This window comes from Equus quagga, chromosome 3 (assembly GCF_021613505.1).
Source record: "Equus quagga isolate Etosha38 chromosome 3, UCLA_HA_Equagga_1.0, whole genome shotgun sequence".
NCBI lineage: Eukaryota > Metazoa > Chordata > Mammalia > Perissodactyla > Equidae > Equus > Equus quagga.
In genome coordinates this window covers 116850313-116873487 of record NC_060269.1, presented here as the reverse complement: position 1 = coordinate 116873487, position 23175 = coordinate 116850313, and the positions used below count along the sequence as shown (strand labels likewise).

General features: G+C 40.3%; 1 protein-coding gene across 5 annotated transcripts in view; it reads right to left on the bottom strand.

Moving 5' to 3' along the window:
• Positions 1–1827: 1827 nt before the first annotated feature.
• The window catches only part of LOC124237635 (tyrosine-protein kinase Tec), a 123255-nt gene continuing 101907 nt past the window's right edge, over positions 1828–23175 (bottom strand). For all 5 annotated transcript variants that reach the window (XM_046657515.1, XM_046657511.1, XM_046657512.1 and 2 more), the window contains 10 exons: positions 17921–17975; positions 15139–15218; positions 13688–13821; positions 10925–10999; positions 10007–10178; positions 9669–9885; positions 6679–6743; positions 3926–4044; positions 3685–3842; positions 1828–2494 (listed from right to left, as the gene is read on the bottom strand). In XM_046657515.1, coding sequence (XP_046513471.1) covers positions 2411–2494; positions 3685–3842; positions 3926–4044; positions 6679–6743; positions 9669–9885; positions 10007–10178; positions 10925–10999; positions 13688–13821; positions 15139–15218; positions 17921–17975 — 1159 coding nt within the window. In that variant the 3' untranslated portion in view covers positions 1828–2410. The remainder of the gene's footprint in view (positions 2495–3684; positions 3843–3925; positions 4045–6678; positions 6744–9668; positions 9886–10006; positions 10179–10924; positions 11000–13687; positions 13822–15138; positions 15219–17920; positions 17976–23175) is intronic.

Here is a 23175-nt window from a genome sequence, read left to right as displayed (position 1 = left end):
CACCTAAAAGGTGACTGGGGCGTGGCCAAGAAATATAAACACAACATCAACAATCAAAAATACACCTAGGAAAATATAACCAAAAATTCAAACTAAAAGGAACAACTCTAATGAAGACAGCATACTTGTGTTGCCCTTCCTATTTCCTGCCTTATAGATTAAGATCTCTTTGAGCATTCTGGGTGGATTCTTCTCATTTTACTTCACCTTTTGCCTTAGTTTTACATAAAAACTTTTTTTTAAGTTGCAGAGAAATATTTAAAGATTTTTGAAGAAAATGTTTCCCAATGTTGCCAAGTATTATCCATCTCGTTTTCCACATCAACAGTATACGGAACCCTGAGTGAAAGGACTATACTTTCTCCTCACTCTCTTCATTGCCATCTGGCACTTTGAATATAGCTCCTTAAGGTGAAAAGGGAAGGATGGGATGGGACAGGGAGGCAGGAGGAGTCAAGGTGAGGGAGGAAGGAAGGAGAAAAGATGTAGCTCGAGTATGACCAACGCCTTGAACACACTATAATTCAGTTAAAAGGTTTGTACATTTTTGTGATGGGGGTACAGTTAAACAGGAAGATGAGGAGGAAGATGACAAACAGACTATGACCAGACTTAGGATAAGTATTTTATTTTTTCCAGTATAAGGAGGATAAGGAAGAATAAGAGACAGCCTTCAGTGGATGGATGGACCAGAGGGAAAGAGATGATTCTCCAGGGTCACACTGAAGGTGCTGCTCAGAGCAGCTAACAATGCTGTGTGTTCACACAACGCTCTCACGTACAGTGGACACCACAGCAGTCCCAGAGCAGATGAACTCCTGAAGAAGGGCCTCGTGTCTTTCTCTGATTTCTACCCCCAATACCAAGAGCAGTGTGTGGGGCGATACACAGCCTCTGTTATCGATGATGGAGACTGTTTCTGTTACTTGGGCTCATGAGGAAAAAGGAAGGCTCTAACTCAGCTAATGTCTTAGTCAGAGACTGTAAGGGGTAGAAACCCACTCAAACAAACTTGATCGTGAGGTCTACTGTGAGGCTGTAATAGATAATCTTGCTGATCCAAGAACCCAAGTCCAACCAGGCCTCCTGAAAACCATCTGGGAGACAGCTCAATACACTGTGCTCTCCCTATTTCCTGGTCTCTCTGCCAGAATTTGAGCTCGCTCATGAGTCTTGCCGTTGTAGTGAACGTCACCTGATCCTTCTGCTGCAGAGCCTGGCACCTCCACTTACAGCATCTACGTCCTGGAGCATATTCTTAAGACATGGAAAACGACTGATTGCCCCTTGTTCAATTTTCCACCTAACTCTAATTAGCTGTGGATACCATGGGCAGGATCACTTAGCCCAAACACAGGCCCTGTCAGGACTTAAGCTGGACAGACACCCTCAAACAAGTCTACCCAAATGAGGAGGGGGCATTAGCGATAGAAGGGTCCAGCCTTTTCTCTCTTCAGTAAGGAATATTTGATCCCCAGGGGAAAAGGAGTTGACAGCTGTAAGGCACAGTCCCTAGTCGGAAGAAGGTTAGCTTCTATATTATAGAATTAAAAGTTTCGGGGGCTGGCGCCGTGGCCCAGTGGTTAAGTTCGCGCGCTCCGCTGCAGGCGGCCCAGTGTTTCGTTGGTTCGAATCCTGGGCGCGGACATGGCACTGCTCATGAAACCACACTGAGGCAGCATCCCACATGCCACAACTAGAAGGACCCACAACGAAGAATATACAACTATGTACCAGGGAGCTTTGGGGAGAAAAAGGAAAAAATAAAAAATCTTAAAAAAAAAAAAAACTAAAAAAAAAAAGTTTCAGTTAAAACACAATTCATGTTTCTTATAAAATATATAATTTTATATATTATATATATGTACAATATATACAGCATACAAATATTTTTAATGTAATACTAATGGCAGTCTTGAAAACAGATGTTTTCAAAACAGAAGATAGGTAGTTATCCAAGGTGGATTCCTGATTCATCCAGAACCCACATTCTAGACAATACTCCAGGCCCAGAATTCTGTAGAAGTCAAAAGGAAGAGGATGGTTGTTGGAACCTGGCCCTAATACCCTTCCCTTCCCAAATTCCCTGGCCTTCCACTGGCAACTAACATGGCCCTGTGTGCACCCTGAAAATGGGCAAACTCTGGGGCCTGGGCACAGTGCCTGGCACATAGTGGGTACTCAAGTACTTGTGTGAGTACTTTTAATAACCATCTCCAAGGCAACATTTCCATAATCCAGAAGATTCAGTCACAGAGCTAATGCTGGTCTAGAAGCAAACCCTTTAGGTGTTTCCTCTTTATAAGTAAAACAATCTACACGTCCAAGTGCTAAATAAATTAAAAGTTAGCACCAAGTGCCATTTCTTCCTCGTGCTTTGGAATGTGGAAGCCACTGGTCACAACACCACTTATCTTCCAAAAGTTTCTTCACTCTCGACTAGTTCATCTATCGCGCGAAGCAAATCTTCAAAGGAAGGCCTTCCCTCTGGTTTCTACAATTCAAAATCAAAGAGAAGCGGTGGGTTCCAGAATCCATTCCAAACATAATTTCTCACTGCTCAAAGTCAGATAACAGCGCGTACTAGTGCAAGGTGCTCATTGCTTTCGGACGGGAAAATGCAGGCGTCTCAAATGGCTCAGACCTTTCCTGCAGGCACTGCTGCCAGACTAACCTTTCTGCCACACTGCTTTCGTGTCCCTGTTCGAGACCCTAACAGAGCTCCTTACCGCCTGCAACATCCAGTTCTGCTAATCTGCAGTGCCCTCTATGACCTGCCCCCGCCCCGCTACCCAATTTCATTTCCCACAAAACCCTCACATGGCCTCTCTGCTCAATCAAACCAATCTCCAGCCTCACGTACACACACCATGGTCATTACCACCTCCTTACCCTTGCTCACGCTATCCTCTCTCCCCCAGCACCACTTCCTGACCAGAAGGCTCCGCCCATCCCAATGACTGCTCTTGGGAAGCGTTATAGCAAGTGACCGAGAGTATGGGCTTTCGAGTCAGACAGGACTCTGCTTCTCTGTAGCTACATGGCCTTGGGCAAGTATCAACTTCATGAGCCTTGGTACTCTCCTCCAAAGAGGGATCATAGTAGAAGTATCCACACCTCAAAGGGTTATTTTGAGAACTAAATCTAAAGCGCTTAGTATAATGCCAGGCACACAATACACGTTAACTAACATTATTATAATCTTTCAAAAATCATCTTGGTGTCTAATTGCTTCTACGAAGTGACATCTTAATACATAGGGAAGGAAAACTTCCAAAGGCTGTGAGTAAAGAGACCTGAGGAAGTTGAGGTTTGGAGATAAAAACCCTCTTTGGGGAAAGAGTAACACTTCAATAACACAAGAGCTCCACTGAGAGAAGAGCTACTTCTCCGGGTTTATTCCCTGAGTCCCTAACTCAGGCAACTGTGGCAGGATTCCCACTTGGGAGTGGGGTGGCAGTCTGAATTTATTATCTTAATTATCAGCATTTTCCACTTCTTCACATTCTTCTTCCCATTATTCAGAACTGAGTAGAGAGGGTTGGCTCCCCACCTAGAGTTTGAAATCATATAAACCATGCACCGACTCATTAGCCTATAAAGACTACACATTATTAAGCTACCAAGCCCAGATTTCTAAGTGTTTTAGATGATTCAAAAAGAAAGCACAAAAAAATTTTATACCTCCTGCCAACATCTCAGCATCAACTCATACACATATTTGCATGCCAATTTCGGCCGGTAGAGTCGGTGGCCACGAGTAACCATGGTTACCACTTCATAGTTGGTGTTTTTCTCAAAGGGCATTCTGCCTTCAGTGAATACTTCCCACATTAACACACCTGGAAAAGGATAAGGATTAGCAAATGATGTATTCACTTCCTCTTCAGAGCAGATTTGAGGAGAAATGGACCACGGGTCTTACCAAATGACCAGACATCTGATTTGCTGCTAAAGCGGCTGTAATTAAACACCTCAGGCGGACACCACTTCACAGGAAATTTAGCACCGGAAGAACTTGTGTATTGATCATCCAGAACGTACCTAGAGCAAGACACACCATAGGTTTACACCTCTGCGTTACAATCTGTATTTTGTACACGTTGTTTCTCTTTTTTTTCCCCTCAGAATCAAAAACACAGTTGACTGAAGTCCAACAAGCATCCGGTTGAAGGTACATGTTTGCCTCAGTGGCCACGCCTGGTGATTTCCCATCTTCCTCTCAGCCTCATTTAAGTGCTGGAGATGGATGCATTGTAACATTAGTATCTGCACTTTGATTTTTCTGATTGTTTTTCTCCTTTATAAGGCAACAGAGGCAGAATAGAATAAAATAGTTGGCAAACTTTTTTTGAAAGCAATTTGTTCTTTAAACAAAATCTTACCCGAAAGCCCCACAAATAAAACATCTAAAGCAGAGCTGCTCTAAAGGAAGTGGTGCAAACTGTTTGGAGACACATGTGCTTTTAGCTCCCACAATTCCTCAGAGCACAATTTTAAACTACAGAAAATGAAAAAAGCAAATTGCAAAATGACATGCATAAATGGTAGAGTATAAATTTATATGCCATGACATCCCTCCCCCCCACACACACACACTCAAACCATATTATATAATTTTTCTATGGGAGCATACTTACGTCCTTCTAGAAGAACACACACAAACTGGTAACACTGGCTACCTCTGGGGAGGATCTTCAATTGGGCTGGTAAATATGGAGACTTCAGCCCTTTCTGTAATGTGTTCAGTGTGTATTTACAACAGGAATGTGTTTATGTATTATATGAACAAAAAAAGTTAATTTCTAAAAGCTGCATGAGAAAATATTCAAAGAACTGCACAAACTTCCTTTGCTGTATAGACAAAGATGGTGACAATACCACCATGGGCTGGGATCAACTTGTTTGTCAGTCAGGGGAGCCTGAATTTAGTGAATGATGAGTATTTTAGAGGGGTGGATGCAAAAGTACAGATTTTTCTGAAAGCCAAACGTGAAATCAGAGGACTGCCTGCCAGATACCAAACATTTTCATATAAAGCAAATACGGAGCAGTGGGTAATTAATGTCCTCACAGTCAGCTTTCTGACAGTAACAGCTCTCTAACCTCCCTGGGCCTGAGTTTCCTTAGGACCTAAACTTAGCCTGTACGACCTGGTCCTCACCTTCCTTTATAACTGTTCCTCGCACTGGCCATGGGCCAGCCACCCTGGCCCTCTTTCCATTCCTTGAACAGGCCAAGCTTGTCCCCGATTTCAAGTTTTTATACATGCCGTTCTTTCTACTTGGAATATTTTATCCTCAGATTTTCACCTACCTGGCTACTTCCTGCCTTTTTCATCTCTGTTCAAATATCCCAGTCTCAAAGGTCCTTCCAGAGCATCAGGTTTAAAGTAGCCACCATCACGCCGCCCCACACCATCACTCAACTCCCCCACAACCCACCTCAAGCTATCTCTATCATAGGGGTGGGCAAACTTTGTTCGTAAAGGGCCAGATAATGAATATTTTAGATTTTCAGGCCAGACTGTCTCTGTCACAAGTACTCAACTCAGTCTTTGTCATGTGAAAACAGCCACAGACAACACATAAGTGAATGAGCAAGGCTATGTCCCAATAATACTTTAAGAATGAATGTCTGGATGAAGGAACAAACAGACAGAAGAAGGAAAAGAACAAACTTAATAGTTTTTAAAGGTCTAACACTCTACTAAAACTACAAAAATTAAGAGAATAAAAACACTACAGGGCACCCGCCAGGTGGCGCAGTGGTTAAGTTCACACGTTCCGCTTCGGCAGCCTGGGGTTCGCCAGTTCGGATCCTGGGTGCGGACATGGCACTGCTTGGCAAATGCCATGCTGTGGTAGGCATCCCACATATAAAGGCGAGGAAGATGGGCACAGATGTTAGCTCAGGGCCAGTCTTCCTCAGCAAAAAGAGGAGAATTGGCAGCAGATGTTAGCTCAGGGCTAATCTTCCTCAAAAACAAACAAAACAAAAAACAAAAAAAAACCACTATAGATTTGGGTATTCTAACAACTTTACCCCCAAACACATTGCTGTGAAAACAAAAGATTCTAGAAACCTAATCCACAGCAGGGGAAAAAAGAAAGTAGCGTATTTAACAGGCTATACTACCACCTAGTGGAGAGAATTATTAACAGTAATTAACACAATGCATACTTGGTTATTTTAACCAATTTATTTATCTCAGAACAGCTAACAACATTCCCTTTTTGCTTCATCAGTGCAGATTGTTCCCATGCTTATTAATTCTACAAACTAATGTGCATATCACCGAAAGCTATATAATAAAGCATTAAGCAATCATAATTTCTCAACAGTTTACCTGAGAAAAAGCCAAAACTAATGGTAAAAAGACAAACTCACAAAGAAATCTTTCAAAATACAAATAATCTAATTTCTTTATGACCTTTTACCAAAAACACTAAGAAGAAGAAAAATCAATTTGTTCCCCTGTAAAAATGATGGGTACTACAAATATTTGCTAAAGGAACAAAAGATGTTTCAAAACAGCTCTTAAATAGGCTTCAGAGGAAGAAGTTGACAAACTGCAAAGAAAAAGTCAGGCTTTCTCTACTGTCCATGTAAAGGTCACGGTCTTACATTAATTTAATCCAAAATTTATAGAAAATGTTCACATATACTCAGCCTTACCTGGCCATTCCAAAATCAGATACTTTCACAATTCCTGCCTCATTTACGAGACAATTTCTGGCAGCCTGGAAAACATTATAATGGCATATTAGTTACAAAGTTCCACAATAAAAATAGAAAAATCTAAGTTCCTTTTATATTAAATTTAGTGTAACCCAGTCAACACTTGCAGAGGTGTCTCTACAAATTTTTTTTACCCCCTATAGAAATGTCTTCAACATATTATTTGAAAGAACAGAGAGAAAGATAGGTGGAAAGTCATATGTGCCATAAGACATTGTTACATAATCTTCACCAACTGCCATAGCTAAATGAGGACTTACAGAAGGGGCAATCAGCTTTTTTCCCTCCCATTTCTATTCTTATTAAACTATCTGATTTTCTTATTGATAGTGACAACATCTCTTGAAGTCCTTAATCCAGGTACTTAGTAGTGAGCTTAGCAACAACCAGCAAAGTGACGGGTGAACAATCTTTTACCCAGTGGCTTTGCTCAGTGATTGTTCGTCCCGATCCCAAGCAGTGACGGCAGCAGCCATGGTAACATAGTCTGCTTTGTCGTTTATCATGTTTCCAGTATATTATAACACGATATACTAAATTGCTCAAATACGATTCTGGATTATTTCATTTACATTTTCTTGCCCATTCCTTAAGGTTACAAGGTTCAAGAAAACAGTTTGGTAAAAAGACATAGTATTTCTCAGAAAGCTGACATGATAATAATCTTTTTAACACCATAACCCATGGACTAAGAAGTATTTTTCTTCCTGACATTTCAGAATTTTATTTTCTGTATGCGGCAATTCCACTGACAGGATGTTATTTCCTACTGAATGCATTTTAAGAGTCTCTTCTAAAATGACAGTTAATATCCATTCCCTGAAATGCCTCCATCTTTCTATGAAGATACCCTACAATGCTTTCACTTGATGGTCACCAGAATTCTTTGCCCAGGACACAGGAGCATCAGAATCTTCCCTTAAGGGGTGACACAAACCTACCAAAATAATGTCAACATCATGGGCACAAACATATCAAAATTGCTTTCACCAAGATATGGTCTGTATGGACAGGGGTAGTCTCCCATATTGATGTAGATATTCCATTTTCATCAGTTTTAAAAGTACAAAAAGAGGAAGGTGCTTAGTTCACAAGTTTCAACACGACAAAGAGATGTTCTTTGTTATCACCGAGCATAACAACAATAACTGAAGTTATACATAACACATCTTCTATTTTACAAAGTCCTTTGCCCCAGTCATATAATGCGAACTTTAAAACGGTCTTATGAAAAAAAAGCCCAGGACCACGTGGCTTCACTGGTGAATTCTACCAAACATTTAAAGAATTAACACCAAACCTGAGATCTCAAACTCTTCCTAAAAATAAAAGGAGGGAACACACTCAATCTCATTTTATTAGGTCAAAATTACCCTGACACCAAAGCCAGACAAGCACACTAACAAGAAAAGAAAATTATAGGCCAATATTCCTGAGGAACATAGATGCAAAAATCCTCAACAAAATATTAGCAAACAGAATTCAACAGCATATTAAAAGGATCAGGGGCTGGCCCCATGGCCAAGCAGTTAAGTTCCTTTGCCCCGCTTTGGCAGCCCAGGGTTTCACCGGTTTGGATCCTGGGTGCAGACATGGCACCACTCATCAAGCCATGCTGAGGCGGCGTCCCACACAGTATAACCAGAGGCACTCACAACTAGAATATATAACAATGTACTGGGGGGCTTTGGGGAGAAGAAGAAGAAGAAGGGGTAAAAAAAGAAGATTGGGAACAGATTTTAGCTCAGGTGCCAGTCTTTAAAAAAAAAAAAGATCATACACCATGATCCAGTCAGATTTATTCCCAGGATGCAAGGATGGTTAAACATATGCAAATCAATCAATGTGATACATCACTTTAACACAATGAAGGATAAAAATCATAAGATCATCTCAAAAGATGCAGAGAAAGCATTTGACAAAATTCAACATCCTTTCATGATTAAATACTCTCAATAAGTTAGGTACAGAAGGAATGTACCTCAACATGATAACAGTCATGTATGACAAGCCCACAGCCAACATCATACTCAATGATGAAAAGCTAAAAGCTTTTACTCTAAGATCATGATAAGAAAGTTAAAATGAAAATATGGAAGAGTCCCAGGTGAGAATCACATTCTTTTTGGTGAAAGAAACATCTTCGAGGTTTAACAGGGACTGATGGTTCTGCAAAAGCTGAAAGTAGACACATTTGGGAAGAACAGGCAGAGAAGAAAACGAGAAAGAAAAGAAGAATGGAGAGAGGGAGAAAAATAGAGTAAAAGAGAGGGAAAATTAAGAAGTGTCTCCATCATAATAATTTAGAACCAATAATAAAAGATTACTTTTTTCTATTTTCAGGAGTTAACAGGGGCCTCCATCTTTTCCCAGTGATTTGAGAGTAAAGAAAATGACCCAAAGGATTTCTGTTCTAGTTTCCGCTTACAGTGTATAAGGTAGAAAAGAGATTAGGATTTAGTCAAAGGATGAATCAACCCTTAACTTTCCCGTTTATCACCAAATGCAAGTCATTTCACTTCTCTGGAGCTAATGTTCTTATCTGTAAAACAATGATGGTCAGAAAAATCTGTTATGACTAGCTATCTCATGGAATTCTTATGGAGATCACACTTGATCTTAGCCAAAAGGCCGAGAAGCAATCTCTTATGGAGATCAAATAATTAATGCACGAAAACTTACTTGGAAATATCACCTATGTAATTATGTATTATTTATGCAGTTGCCTATATAATTATGTATTGATTGTATGCATAAAGATCTTTCTGTTAAAATTATGGGGCAAGTTAATCTTACCAAGTTTGAAAGTAATGGTGAAATATAGTTGAGAACAAAAATTGAGTATGAATATATCACTGCTCATTTCCTGACCCAATGTTACAAAGGAATTCAGCCAATGAATGGGAATATGGGTAGTTTATCATTACCAGATCTCTGTGGATGAAGCTGTTTCTCTCGAGGTATTCCATCCCTTCACACACATCTTGACACATGCTCAGCAGCACATCTCTACTAAAATGACCTTGTCTCTGTCGGAGGAAATTCAGAAGACAGCCCCTTTCCATGAACTCAGTAACAATGTAAATTGGTTTCTGCTGGGTGCATACACCATAAAGCTGCACTAATTTCGGGTGTGTCAGTTTCCTGGGAGGGAAGTCAAGCATACACATAGTCACTAAAGGAAAAGAAACCACGGCGGGTATTAGCTGGGGAGGGGCCACTTTTTAATACAAAAAGAGGAACCAGAAAGAACACAGTAACTTACATCATCACTTTAGCTTCTTCTATAAAGTCCTCCTCACACATGGCGCCTTCCCTAATGGCTTTGATTGCTACTTTGTACTGAGCTCGCCACTTGCCAAGCCTCACTACTCCGAACAGTCCGCTGCCCAATTCCCTCATAAAGGTCAGCTCTGAAGGGTTAATCTCCCATTTTTCTGCAAGACAGAGGGGGAGAGTGATAAAATTTAATAAGGAAAACGCAGCATGAACCAGTGGGAAACAAAGAATCTATAACCAAGGTCAATCTCAAAGTTACAGGATAATACAGTTTCCGCTAAGACACAGAGCAGACTTGCACCCTGCATCTAACCTGAAAAATGCAGCTTCCCACCCTCTGGGGAGGATGCACTCCTTCTAAGCTGTCACAGTACAAGCAAAGTGAACTGAAGAAGGCAAGAAGATGCTGCCTAATAGGCTAATGATAGTATAGCTTGAAAGTTAAAGGTATTTTTTAAAAAATTCCTCCTTTACCACTCTTGGCCCTTGGGGTTTTGTTGGTTTTTTTCAATTCCATCAACTTGGAAAGAATTTAACCTACTATTTAAAAGGCTTTTGCCGGAAGCAACAAAGACAATCAAGTTGGATGCCTTCTTGGTTACCTCCATCCTTATTTTCCTGTGAGTAACCAACAAAGCCGTGAGAACCAGGAAAGGCTTTGATTTATTTTAGATGTAATGTGGTAATGCTTATTTTTCACTGACAGACAGATTTCTGCTGAATTATGAATAATGACGAGAACAGAAAAACCATGGGTTACTACAGCTGTAAGTATAATTATTTAAAAACCCATACTACAGTTAAAAACAATTCCACTATGTGCAATTCTACACATCTAAATTGGTCTTGTGATAATGGATTCTTTTCAAGGAAAACTAGCCAATGTAACTACAAAATGAGTTACCGTAGCTGAATCCTGCAGTGGTTGGTGCATTCTTCTCCTTCGCACTAACTGGGTACCGCAGCCTTGTCACAAGTCCTAGAAATCAAAGTATTGCAGTCAAATTCATCCTTAATCATTCTGAATGGTGAAGCGCTAAACTAGAAACTCACTTATAAAATTCACTCATTTATTCACTTAGCGCTCATCCTCTGTGTGTATATGCAGGACTGTGCTATATGCTTGCAAAAAATAAAAAGAGAGGAAGGCAGGAAGGAAGAAGATGCCCCCACTCTGAGGTGACAATTTCATATTTTTATGAAACATGAAAAATTAAAATATATACAAGCTTTTATTCATTCTACATTTTCTTTTAAATACTACAGTGTTTATCAGGCATCATGCTGGCATATTCTCTTCTCAAACATTTTAAAGGATGTTATAAGGTTTCTAACAGTTACTATCAATCATTATTTCACATTCTTTTCCAATGAGAAAAGTATGAAAGGGAATTACAGGAGTCTACTAAAAATTAAAATGATTCACCAGACACAACTCAGGTTTGTTATGAGTTATAACTCATAGCAATGTTAGTATAAAAATCGGGCTTTAAAATATCAACAACTGGGAATACCAACTATTGGAAATCAGTGAGGTATGCTAAATCTTTTAATCTAAGTTGCTTACAGCACTAAATAGAAAGAAATGGCTGGTATTTCCTCTATAAACACCCACAGCACTCTGTACTTCTTCTATCTCATAGTAACTTAATATTGTTATTTTTTCTGTCTTTCCCGCCAAATGGTAAGATCTGAGAGAGACAAGATCACTGACTGTCTAGTCTACCACAGTCTCCCTAGAACCTGGCACAGTTCCTGGCACGCAGTAGGCACTTAGCACATGTTTGTTAAATGAATGAATTGAAATAATGGTGAAGAAGAAAATTTATGCAAGAACATCAAAGAAAGAAACAGGGGAATGTGAACAGTGAAAAAGAAGATAGACTAAGAGATAAGTAAAAGTTCTTTGGGGGTAAATCAATACGAAATTAGTTCCTCCAATGTTAAACAGAGAGTTACCAGATGACCCAGGAAAACCATTCCCAGGTCAGTACCCAGGAAAAATGAAACATGTTTCCATGCAAAAACTCGTACACAAATACTCATAGCAGCATTATTCATAATAGCCAGAATGTGGAAACAACCCAAATGTCCATCAACTGATGAATGATAACTAAATGGATAAACAAATCCAGACAGTGGATTATTATTCATCAATAAAAAGGAATGGAGTACTTATACATGCTACAACGTGGACGGATGTCAAAAACATTATGCTAAGTTAAAGGATTTAGTCACAACAGACCACATATTGTATGATTCCTTTCACATGAACTGTCCAAGAATAGGCAAATCTGTAGAGACAGAAAGTAGATTAGTGGTTGCCTAGGGCTGGGCTGGCAAAGGGGGTCTGTGTGGCATGACTGCTAATGGGTACAAGATTTTTTCTGAGATGATGAAAATGTTCTTAGATTATGGTAACAGTTGGCACAACTCTAAATATACTAATAACCACTGAATTGTACGCTTTAAATGGGTGAACTTTATGGTATGAAAATTATATGTAACTGTTCCTATCATTATCTGAGAACAGTGAACAGAGTCACAAATAACAACAGACTTTGCAAAACCTTTGATAAAACTTGAAAAATTAATTGTCATTAATTGGGTTAGACACAGCTATCTTCTGCTCAGTGACATCTTTAAGTAAAAAGCTAGAAATCTTTCTGTCTCATCCTGTGGAGTCTCAGTGGGCATAAATGTGGTTTCTGTTTTTGTTTTTGGTGTTTGGTTTGTTCCCCCTCTGCTGGTAAGTGTAGCAGAGACTCAGGAAGACGGAAAATTTGTCTAGGACATCATTATGCTAGTCTTTGCAAGTCTACAGGCCTAAACCCTGAGCTCAGCTGACAGCGTCTGTGATAACTCTGACATTGACAAATATCTTGGCTTTTAATTTAGTATTGTTAAGGGAAAAAAATATGCAATGACACTTTTAAAGATGGCACGGCAGACTATTTATTTAGGCCCATTGTGGTAGGTTTAGGGACCACTGTGATAGGATTCTAGAGTAGGGAAGAGAGATTGGGCTCAACTCTGAAGACAGCGTGGGCAAGTGGGAATTTACAGCCAAAGAGCAGGGTGGGGGTCAGTGGAAGTAAAACTACGAAGGAAACATTAGGGATAATGTAGAGGTGGGTTCTAGCTAAACCAATCTAACAGGATTCTTGCTGAAGATAATTCAGGGTGACCAGACATCAGCTGGGGGATGGTGGAGGATGAGCAAGTTGATCAGATATGGTGGGTGATCAGGTATCAGATTCTGAGGGTAGCAGATTCTGGTTAAACTGATAGCAGGGTTCTTGCTAAAACTGGATTTTACAAGAAAGTATACAGATGGGTCTAGGAGATAGTTCAGGAGCCTGACTAAAGTTTGGTCAAGCAAAGAATCTTTGTCAATGCCAAAGATATAAACCACAGAAATGTCAACATTTACTACATATGATAAGAAGAACTCATGTCCCAAGGTCAAGACAGAGTTTTTTATGAAACTTGGTATTACTTCTGATTTTTTTTTGTATACATCACTTCCTTAACGTACAATAATTTTAAATCAATCACATTCTATAATTACCTACAAAATAAAACTGCTCAAGGAAGAATTTATTACAATGTCTGATGATTTTAATCACTGCCTTATATTTGAAACAGGTTTCAACAGCTCACTTACCTGCCGCATTGTGCTTATGATATTCAATAATCTCAGGAATTGAACCAAATGCATGTTTTTCTGCCAGATAATATTTCTTTGGGGATGTTGTTGTTTCTTTTATATGATAATGCCTGAAACCTGATGAGCCTTCTCTAAAACAAAAATCAAAATGTGTTAGAACCAAGTTGGAACAATGTAACTTTACTCTTAAGATATTTTCTACCAGCTAACCACAGGGTCCCTACATATGGCCCCTTCGATTATCTGCACAAATTTCATTTTTCCCCCAAGTTCTTCTTAGCTTCGCCTTTCACATTAACAGGTGGAGTTTTTAAAGTGGCCGCTGATAACATACTTGGTCCCTTGCAGGAGATAACAAGAGAGAACATTTACAACTCCATTTACCAACAGTTAAGTCTAAAAATAGCTATGAGCTGCCTACTGCTTTGTGCCCCTGCTGTTGGTGTTAACCTGCAAATGTCTAGAGGACTCACATCTCTAAAATAAATGAAGAAACTAGACTTATAAAAAATGTACAAATTATATTTTAGCTATCATTCTACAATACGGATCTTTTCAAATCATCTCTTGCTAAAACCTTTCACGAGCACTCCCGCAGCTCTTAAAATAAAGCTCAGGCTCCTTGGCACTGACATAACCTGACCTCCACTTTCATCTCACAGGCCTCTCTCTCCTCCCTTCACCTCCCATTCTAAAATCCAGCTACAATACACTTTTGTCAGTTGCTCAAAATCACCACATCCTCCCTCATTTCTGAGTCCAGGCAGTTTCCTGGATCAGAAACACTCTTTCTCCTCCATACAACTTCCGCCGGTCTCACCTGTCAGATCTCAGCTTAGATGTCACTAGACAACATTAACGAGTAACCCAGATGTGTCTGGGCTGCGTACCCCGCCTCCCCCACACACACTGCCCTCCGAGCATAGCACTTATTCATATACCACCCTAACTGCCCGTCTGCTTGTCTGAAGCCGTCCCTAAGCTATCGGAGGGCAGGGTCTGGGTCTACTCTGCTCTCTGTGGTATGTTTAGGGCTTAGCGCACTTAGCAGTAATGATCTGTTGAATGTAGCTAAAGCTTCTATAGCCATTCTCAACAAAGATATATATATATGGAGAACTATGAGAAAAATCACTGAAATGTAAATATGAAAAATATTATAAGAATAACTAGCAGAACTTCCAACTAAAATATACAACTACGTACTGGGGCTTTGGGGAGAAAAAAAAGGAAGACTGGCAACAAATGTTAGCTCAGGGCCACTCTTCCTCACCAAAAAGCATACCTTAAAAAAAAGTATTGACTTTAGAAATCAAGTTCAGGGTTTCTTTTCTAATGCTGAAATGCAGCACATTTTTTGAAAATTAGGAATCCATACAAACTATACAGGAACTTTATTTAAAAAATTTAAATAAATTGGAGAAAAAAGAGAGAGTGGGATTACTTACCCTCCAAACTTTGTATACAGGGAGACTGTGTACATGCCTGGTTGACTGGAATCCCGTACCATAAAACCACCTTCTTTATCCTAAAATCCAAATTAAGAACATTTTTTCAGCCCGATAACAAATATCAATGCCATGGAAATGATTCAAGAACGCAGTCTTACAATTTTACGATTATTATGCTTTGCCTAGAGAAGGCTTTGGAGAAGCACAACTTAGCAACGGGGTGCATCCACATGACTTTCCACTTCATGTTACTGGGCAGTGAGATGAGTTAAAGAAAATACACTCACACTGCCTCACAATCACAAATCTTCACACACACCAGCAGGAGATATTTCAACAAAATAATCTCTCAGGGCCCTTCCGGAACGAACGAACAAGATTTTGCAATTCCTTTAAGTGCGGGACACGTGGGGAAACAGTTACTGAAAACCTATTTCTTAATGACTGGGTTTCATTTTATACATTTCTCATATTTGCTATAAGCTTTGAATCCTGACTCAATATCATCTTCTATCCACACAGCACTTTTCCTGTAAATATCTCAGTGCTCTTTATAAGAATCCTTTTGAAAACAAAATCCTTAATTCCCCTGGAAATTGATGTTAAATATCATCTTTTACAGAAGGAGAGATGGAGGCACAAGTAACTTCAGCAGAGAAAGCCAAAAGGCAGAAACAACGCTGAATGACTAAGGCATAAATCCTCATTAGTTTCCAAAACAGAGAGCAAGAAACAGAAGCTAGGGACCACGTCTCCACCAGTAACACCACAATCAGCCTCCAGCACTGAAACTGCTGTAAGACGAAAGTGTTTTTCACAGTTGAAAAATAAAATAAATTTTATTCTTATTCATAGGAAAGACAATGGAATTAAATACAGCCCCCCAAATAAATCTGATAAGAACAGTTAGGGACAATATTATAATAGTTAATCAATCAGTAAAAAGTATAATAGCTATGTTTATTGAGAACTTATTCTGTTTTAATATCTTCTAATACGTGGTTTACTTAATCCTCAAAGCGGTGTTATCCCCACTTTACTTCACAGGTAAGGAAATGGGGCACAGAATGGTTGAATAACTTGCCCTAGGTCACAGAGCTAGTAAGGAGCAGAGCCAGAATTTGGACCCCAGGCCTTCTGGCCACCCACTCCCCAAGAGCTGCCTCTCACCCTGGGGTCACCAAGGAGGCATTTGAGAATCCTGTGGCGGAAGAGGCATGGTTACCTATTACTTGAATCACACAAAGTCACCTGCTAGTCTCCTAAACCACAGAAACAAGTGCCCAAGGAAACCTTGACTGGGGTTAATAAGCAGGAGATAAAGTGAGAAAGCAAGGGTTTCAAAGATTGGGAACAATTACTAAATCGAATAACTAGGTCATAAATGCAGAGAATTGTAGCAATTATCTTCTGATCCAACCTCTTTATCTTACAGATGCGAAAAACACACTAGAAAAGTCACAGCTGGACTTGGGTCTCCTTACTCAGTCCACTGTAGTTTCCTCTACACAGTCATGCGCCGCTTAATGACGGGGCTACGTCTGAGAGAGGCAGCCTTGGGCGATTTTGTTGTGCGAACATCATAGCAATAGCGTATACTCACACAAACCTTGACGGTACGGCCTACTACACACCTAGATTATATGGTACTAATCTTATGGGACCACCATCATAGACGTGGTCTGTCGTTGACCAAAATGTCATTATACAGCACACAACAGGACTACATTTTATCCTGTTATTTCTTTCTAAAGTGTAAGAATTTCAGCACATTTATTTCTAAGGCAACTAAATATTTTATTAAAACTTCATTTATAAAAGATGTCACATATTGGGGGCTGGCCCTATGGCTGAGTGGTTAAAGTTCTGTGTGTTCTGCTTTGGTGGCCCATGTTCATGGGTTCAGATCCTGGGCAGGGACCTACTCCACTCATCAGCCATGCTGTGGAGGCATCCCACATACAAAATAGAGGGAGACTGGCAAAGATGTTAGCTCAGGGCTAATCTTACTCAAGCAAAAAAATAATAAAAAGAGGAAGGTTGGCAACAGATATTAGCTCAGGGCAAATCTTCCTCACTGAAAAAAAAAGATATCACATATTGATATACATTACTTTAAAACAAATAACTTCAAGCAAAAAGGAAAAACACATTTAAGTACTAAGAAGGTAACAAATGATAAATCCGTAAGAAAAAGAGTAAAGAAACTGTTACCCATGTATAGCTATTACCTATTGTTATGGGTCTAATTCTTCCCCTCAAAAAAGATATGCTGGAGTCCCAACCCCCAGTGCTTCCAAGGTGACCTTCATTGGAGATTTACAGAAGGAACCAAGTTATAATGTGGTAACTAAGGCAGGCCCTAACCCAATAGGAATGGAGTCCTTAAAAATAGGAAATTTGGACACAGAGACAGACATGCACAGAGGGAAGAAACCCAGGGAGAAATGGAGGGAGGCTGGGAAGAGATCCTTCTCTACAGCCCTCAGAAGGAGCAAGCCTGCCGGCATCTTGATTGCAGACTTCTGACCTCTAGAACCATAAAACAATACATTTCTGCTGTTTAAGCCACTCAGTTTGTGGTCCTTTGTTACAGCAGCCCCAAGAAACTAATACACCAGCATTCACTTTTAAATGACTTAAAAAAACCCAAAACCCATACGTACATCATAGTATTTTTTAGGTTTTAGAAACAAAGGTACATGGAATTACTTATTAGAGATTCATTACAATTAATTGGTGCTGAAACCAAATCCATGAAACAAGTGCAAACACTTACTTCACTTCTGAGGAGTTGCTCTGCTTTGCTTCTGTTCATATTTCTGCAATACCATCTGAACAGAAAAAGATACTTTTAAGGCAGTTTTAAAAATTATTTTTTATTCTTTTTAAGAAAGTAATACTGGGGCCAGCCCCGTGGCATGGTGGTTAAGTTCAGCGTGCTCCACTTCAGCGCCCCAGGTTCACGGGTTCAGATCCCAGGGGTGGACCTACATCACGCGTCAGCCATGCTGTGGCAGCAACCCACATATAAAGTAGAGGAAGACTGGCACAGATGTTGGCTCAGGGCTAATCTTCCTCAAGCAAAACAAGAGGAAGATTGGCAACAGATGTTAGCTCAGGGCAAATCTTCCTCAGCACAAAAAAAAAGGGGAGGTAATATTGCTCATCAGTAACAAATACAATAAATATCACTCATAATTTCAATAATCAATAAGAGATCACTGATAATCTCAATAATATAGACAACCACTGGTAACATTTGGGTGTACATACTTTCATACTTTTTCTACCGATATTTTTATGAAAACATATATATATATGAATTCTTATTTTTTATTAAAGTGGAATAAAACTATACTTGCTATATCATAACCTGAATTTTTCATATAACAGTATATGATAGACATCTTTGCAAAGCAATATAGGCCTATGCATGATGGTATGGATGTGCCATAATTTACTCAAGTGATTCTTCATTATTCAACATAAAGCTCATTTCTAGTTTTTCACTGTTATAATAACAGCAAGAATGAATTTTACTCCACAGACTCAAACATGCAGGAAATGTCACTTTATATTATTGTCTTAATTAAAATTAAATCTTATCCCAAGCCCCCATCTGACCAATAGGCAGTAGATTCCATCTCAAGTCATTACGGAGGCTCCCACATTGAATTTCACAAAGGTCCCAAGAGTCAAAAGAAACAGCAAAACAGAAGAGTAGGCCCTGGGTCTTCCAGACTTACCAGTTCTAGTGCAGCCCCAAGCCCTGGTGGTCACCGAGGCTCTACTGTAGGAATCCCACCGCGGCCAGGCAGCAGCGCCCACCTCCCCATCAGGTCCCACCACCACTCTGTGCCACATCCCCCAGCCCCTGCAGATCTGTGCCCCTTCTTTCCCAAGGAAAGACGGATCCTGCCATCTCCCACCTCATCCTCAGAGGTACTCCCCTCTCCCTGCTTCCCCCAGCCCAGTCTCTCCAGAGATTATAAACCAGAGAATGTGAATTCAGCCTGTTTTCTTGGCCTTCAGTTTTAAACTTGGGTTTTTTTTTTTGGTTTTTGTTTGTTTGTTTTAGATGCCCTTTAGTGGGTAGAGAGTCCTCCACCACAGTCATCTTTCCTGAGGCTTCCAATAGTATGAAACTAGCTTAGCCCATCTGGACATCTGAATTTTCCACCCCTAGCTCAGCCTCTTATAAAAAAATCCATCACCTGCTTTTGGCCCAGCAAACACCCTGAGACAGACGAACACAAAGGCCTTCTCTGACTGAGGAAGGGAAAAATACAAAGAAAAACTACAATGTAAGATCTTTTTTTGTCTGGATTCTTCTATGCAGTTGTAGTGGCCAAACACCAATTACAATCTCAATACAAGCTGATGAGTGTTATTTTATTTGTGGCCTGAGGTGATTAACCAGGCCTCAGAATTACGGGTACTAAGGTCTCATTGCTGTGGACCTCACTTCCTGAACTGAGACCAAGTCCAACAAAATTGCAGTTCTGATCTGAATCCAATTGAGAAATACAATAAACAAGAAGAACAGAATGGATTCTGTCTCAAAAGGGTTTCCAGTGATACAAGAAACATTTGGCAGGATGCCAAAAACAGTTATAAAAATTAATTAAGGAAAGGTAACTGGAGTTCTCATTATGCATTATAACCAGCAGGATCTGAAAGATTAAAAAAATTCTCTTTGGGGCCAGCCTAGCAGCACAGTGGTTAAGTTTGCACATTCCTTCAGTGGCCTAGGGTTCACGGGTTCAGATCCCAGGCGCGGACCTACACACCGCTCATCCAGCCATGCTGTGGTGGCATCCCACATACAAAAAAATAGAGGAAGACTGGCAACAGATGTTAGCTCAGGGCCAATCTTCCTCACACACACACAAAAATTCTCTTTATTAATAACAGAAGATCCAACCCCACATCTTCACAGTAAGAGTAAGCAACAGAGGTTTAGTCTCACGTTCAGATGCAAGAAATCAGTAGAGCTAAACTGTAGCTCTCAAGAGGAAATTAGGTATGAAATACTCAGAGAAAGAAAGAGGTCTTTTAGTCACCTGGTATACACAAGCTCCCTTGGAAGGGATAAAGGAAATAAGGAAAGAAAAGGAATCCACTGCACAAAGGGCAGGCTCTTCAAAATCCTGTTCCCAGGGGTCATTTTTATGGCATTTGCAGATTCTCCAGACAGAATGTTTTCCCTCCTTAGTATATAAACTCAGACCTTTCAGAGTATGTTGAAGGAAGAAAGGAGGAAGGAGTGATGAACAAATAAACCGATGAATCAACTCGTGGTGAGTATTTCCTAACAGTTCTTTGTGGCTTCTGTCCCTTTTCTATGACGCCCAGCACCAGGCGAGAAGGGAAAGACAGTAGTGGCTCTGCTGAGTTCATCCCGTCAGGAAGGACCACACACATGGGTAAAATGTGAAGGAGCCCACATGGTGGGCAGGGGAGCACCGCCACACAGATGCCAGCCCATGGACATCTTTCACAAGCCCATCACAGAAATGCTCTGTTAGAGGCTGGTTAGCTCCTCTGGATGAAGGAACTACCTATCTAGGAAGAATGCCCAGGATGTGTGAGTAACTTGTCATTCCATTCTTAGATATCAAAACTCTAATGTGAATGAGGTTTTCAGATTGGCTAGTCACTTCAAAATACTCCAGAGGAATAGGATTTCACAGTGGTGTCTGAACAGAGGGTAAAAAAGATTTGGGGACACACAGTCCTGTCTGGAAAGGTTGGATCCTGGCCAAGTTTCCTGGGGAGTGTGGGTTGGACAAATCATAAAAAGAAGACAAGGGGTAAAAATGAAGGAAAAATAGAAACCAACCAACCGAGAAACCAGCTATAAGTCTTTTCAATTCTCTAATTTGGCCCTCGCCTCCTATGCCACCCACTCAAAGCCTTATGCTAGACTTTTTCTGCTCTAAACACCCTTTCATTTCTGTCACCTTCTTCCTTTAACATCTTTCCAGCAAGAACATCTTATTGACCATCACAATGAACACTTTTCTTTCCTGCAGCACTTCCTCTGATCCTCTCCTCCTCAAACTGTTACGTGGGTGCGGAGGTCAGAACTAGGTTACTGATAGCCCCCGGAGCTGCGGGCCTGGCAACCCTGTGTCCGGCCCAGTGCGCCGTCTGTTGCCTGGGACGACTCCTAGGCCCAAACAAACAGAAGAGCTCTTGATTCAACAAAAGGCTTTTTAACTCTTGGGATACTTAAGATGTGTCACAGGATGAGCTGTAGCAAACAACAGCACACACCACGGAGTGGGAAGACAGCAGGAGACGAGGGGCACTCTGACTGTCCACCCTGAGAACAGGTTTCCCCTTTCTCACCTAGCACAATGCCATCGGGAATCCCTGACCGCTGGGCAGATGGCTGAGGGGACTCCCGGCCCGGAGACTGTACATAGCAGGTGAATTCACTTAGTCACGCAGAGGAGGAGAAAAAATTTCACCTATCCAAAAAACTCATGGCAATGAATCATAAACTTCTTAAGATTCTTATCTGTAATCCCATGAGTCGTAAGGGGAGTTCTCACATTCAGATAAGGATTATCTGGTTTCCAAGAACATCCCTCCCCAAATTATCATCTAGTTCTCAGATCACTTTAAAATCAGGTCCAAGTTTTCACCTTTTAGTATCTTCCCTAATTCTAAGGATTTTGCTATATTTTCCTAAAATTTATTTAAGAACAGAAATACTATTTTATTTACATATTTTTTATACCATCACCTACTTCTAAAACAACTTTGAGGGATCACACCACTGAGTGCTGTGACTTTTGAACCTATTAATCCTTTTCTAGATTTGAAGGTATACTCACATTACAGGGACTGACATGGACAGTTTTTTGGTGTTTTTTTGGCTAGTGGTGGTGGTGGTGTTTTGAAAGAAGTGAATGAAGTATCAACACACCACCTCCGAAGGACTACAAAAGAGTATTTGGTATATATGAGCCTCTCATTAAAACCTGGCCTTGTACTGCTAGTGGGCATATAAATAGTATGCCCATTATGTTCTCTGGAAAGCAATGTGATGGCATGCATTAGGAGTCTTAACAAGTTCATTCCTAGTCTTTAGCCCAGCAGATTCTTAGAGATATAGTATAACCACAGGCTCTCTAGGACCAGTTCAACTGACCCCATCTTTTATCAACAGAGTGATTAAGAATTGTCTTTCAGAAAATGTGCAAAGTCTCGTAGCCAGAGCATGCGCAGAGGAAGAAGTCTTGACCTGAAATGACTGCAGAACCAAAGATGTGGAACCAAAGACAAGGACACGACTGGAATTTAAAAGTAGGACTCTTCTCAGAAGCAAGGGGTCCCTCATTCAGGAAGACTCGGTGTTAAAATTCCTTCCCCACCTCATTGAAAATGTTTAGAACCCTATCATAAAAGTTGAGAACCTCATCATAAGTGTTTAGAACCCTGTCATAAATATTTAAAACTTTACCATAAAGGCTTGAAGCCCACCAATCAAAACCTGTCCCGCCAGCATTTCCACATGCCAGCCTATTCTCCCTAACCTCTTAAATTTCACCCCAAATCCTGAATCGGGGAGGCAGACCTGAGGGCATGTGCCCCCTGTCTCCCTGTAGGTCAATCTCACAGAGTAAAGCTGATCTCTTTTCCCACAGGCTGATGCCGTAATTAACGGGCCACTTATGCACATCAGGCAAGAGAACCCCAATTTTGTGCAGTAACACTAGTTTAAGACTAGATAAAGCAGGAAGAAGTCCCAGTTATTTTTACATAGCAAAGTTGCCTAAACAACATAATGCCACACAAGTAAGTAAATGATTATATAAATTATTGCACATCCATGTGCCATATGCCTGGTTATACAGTTCCTGATACATGCTAAGACCTCGGTAAATATTTGATGAATTTATGACTGAATGAAATATAATGCACTTATGAAAATGTTTTCAAAGAATACACAATGGTATAAAGAAATACACTCGTAGTACTGTTAAGTGGAACAAATAGGATATAAAACAGCATATACAG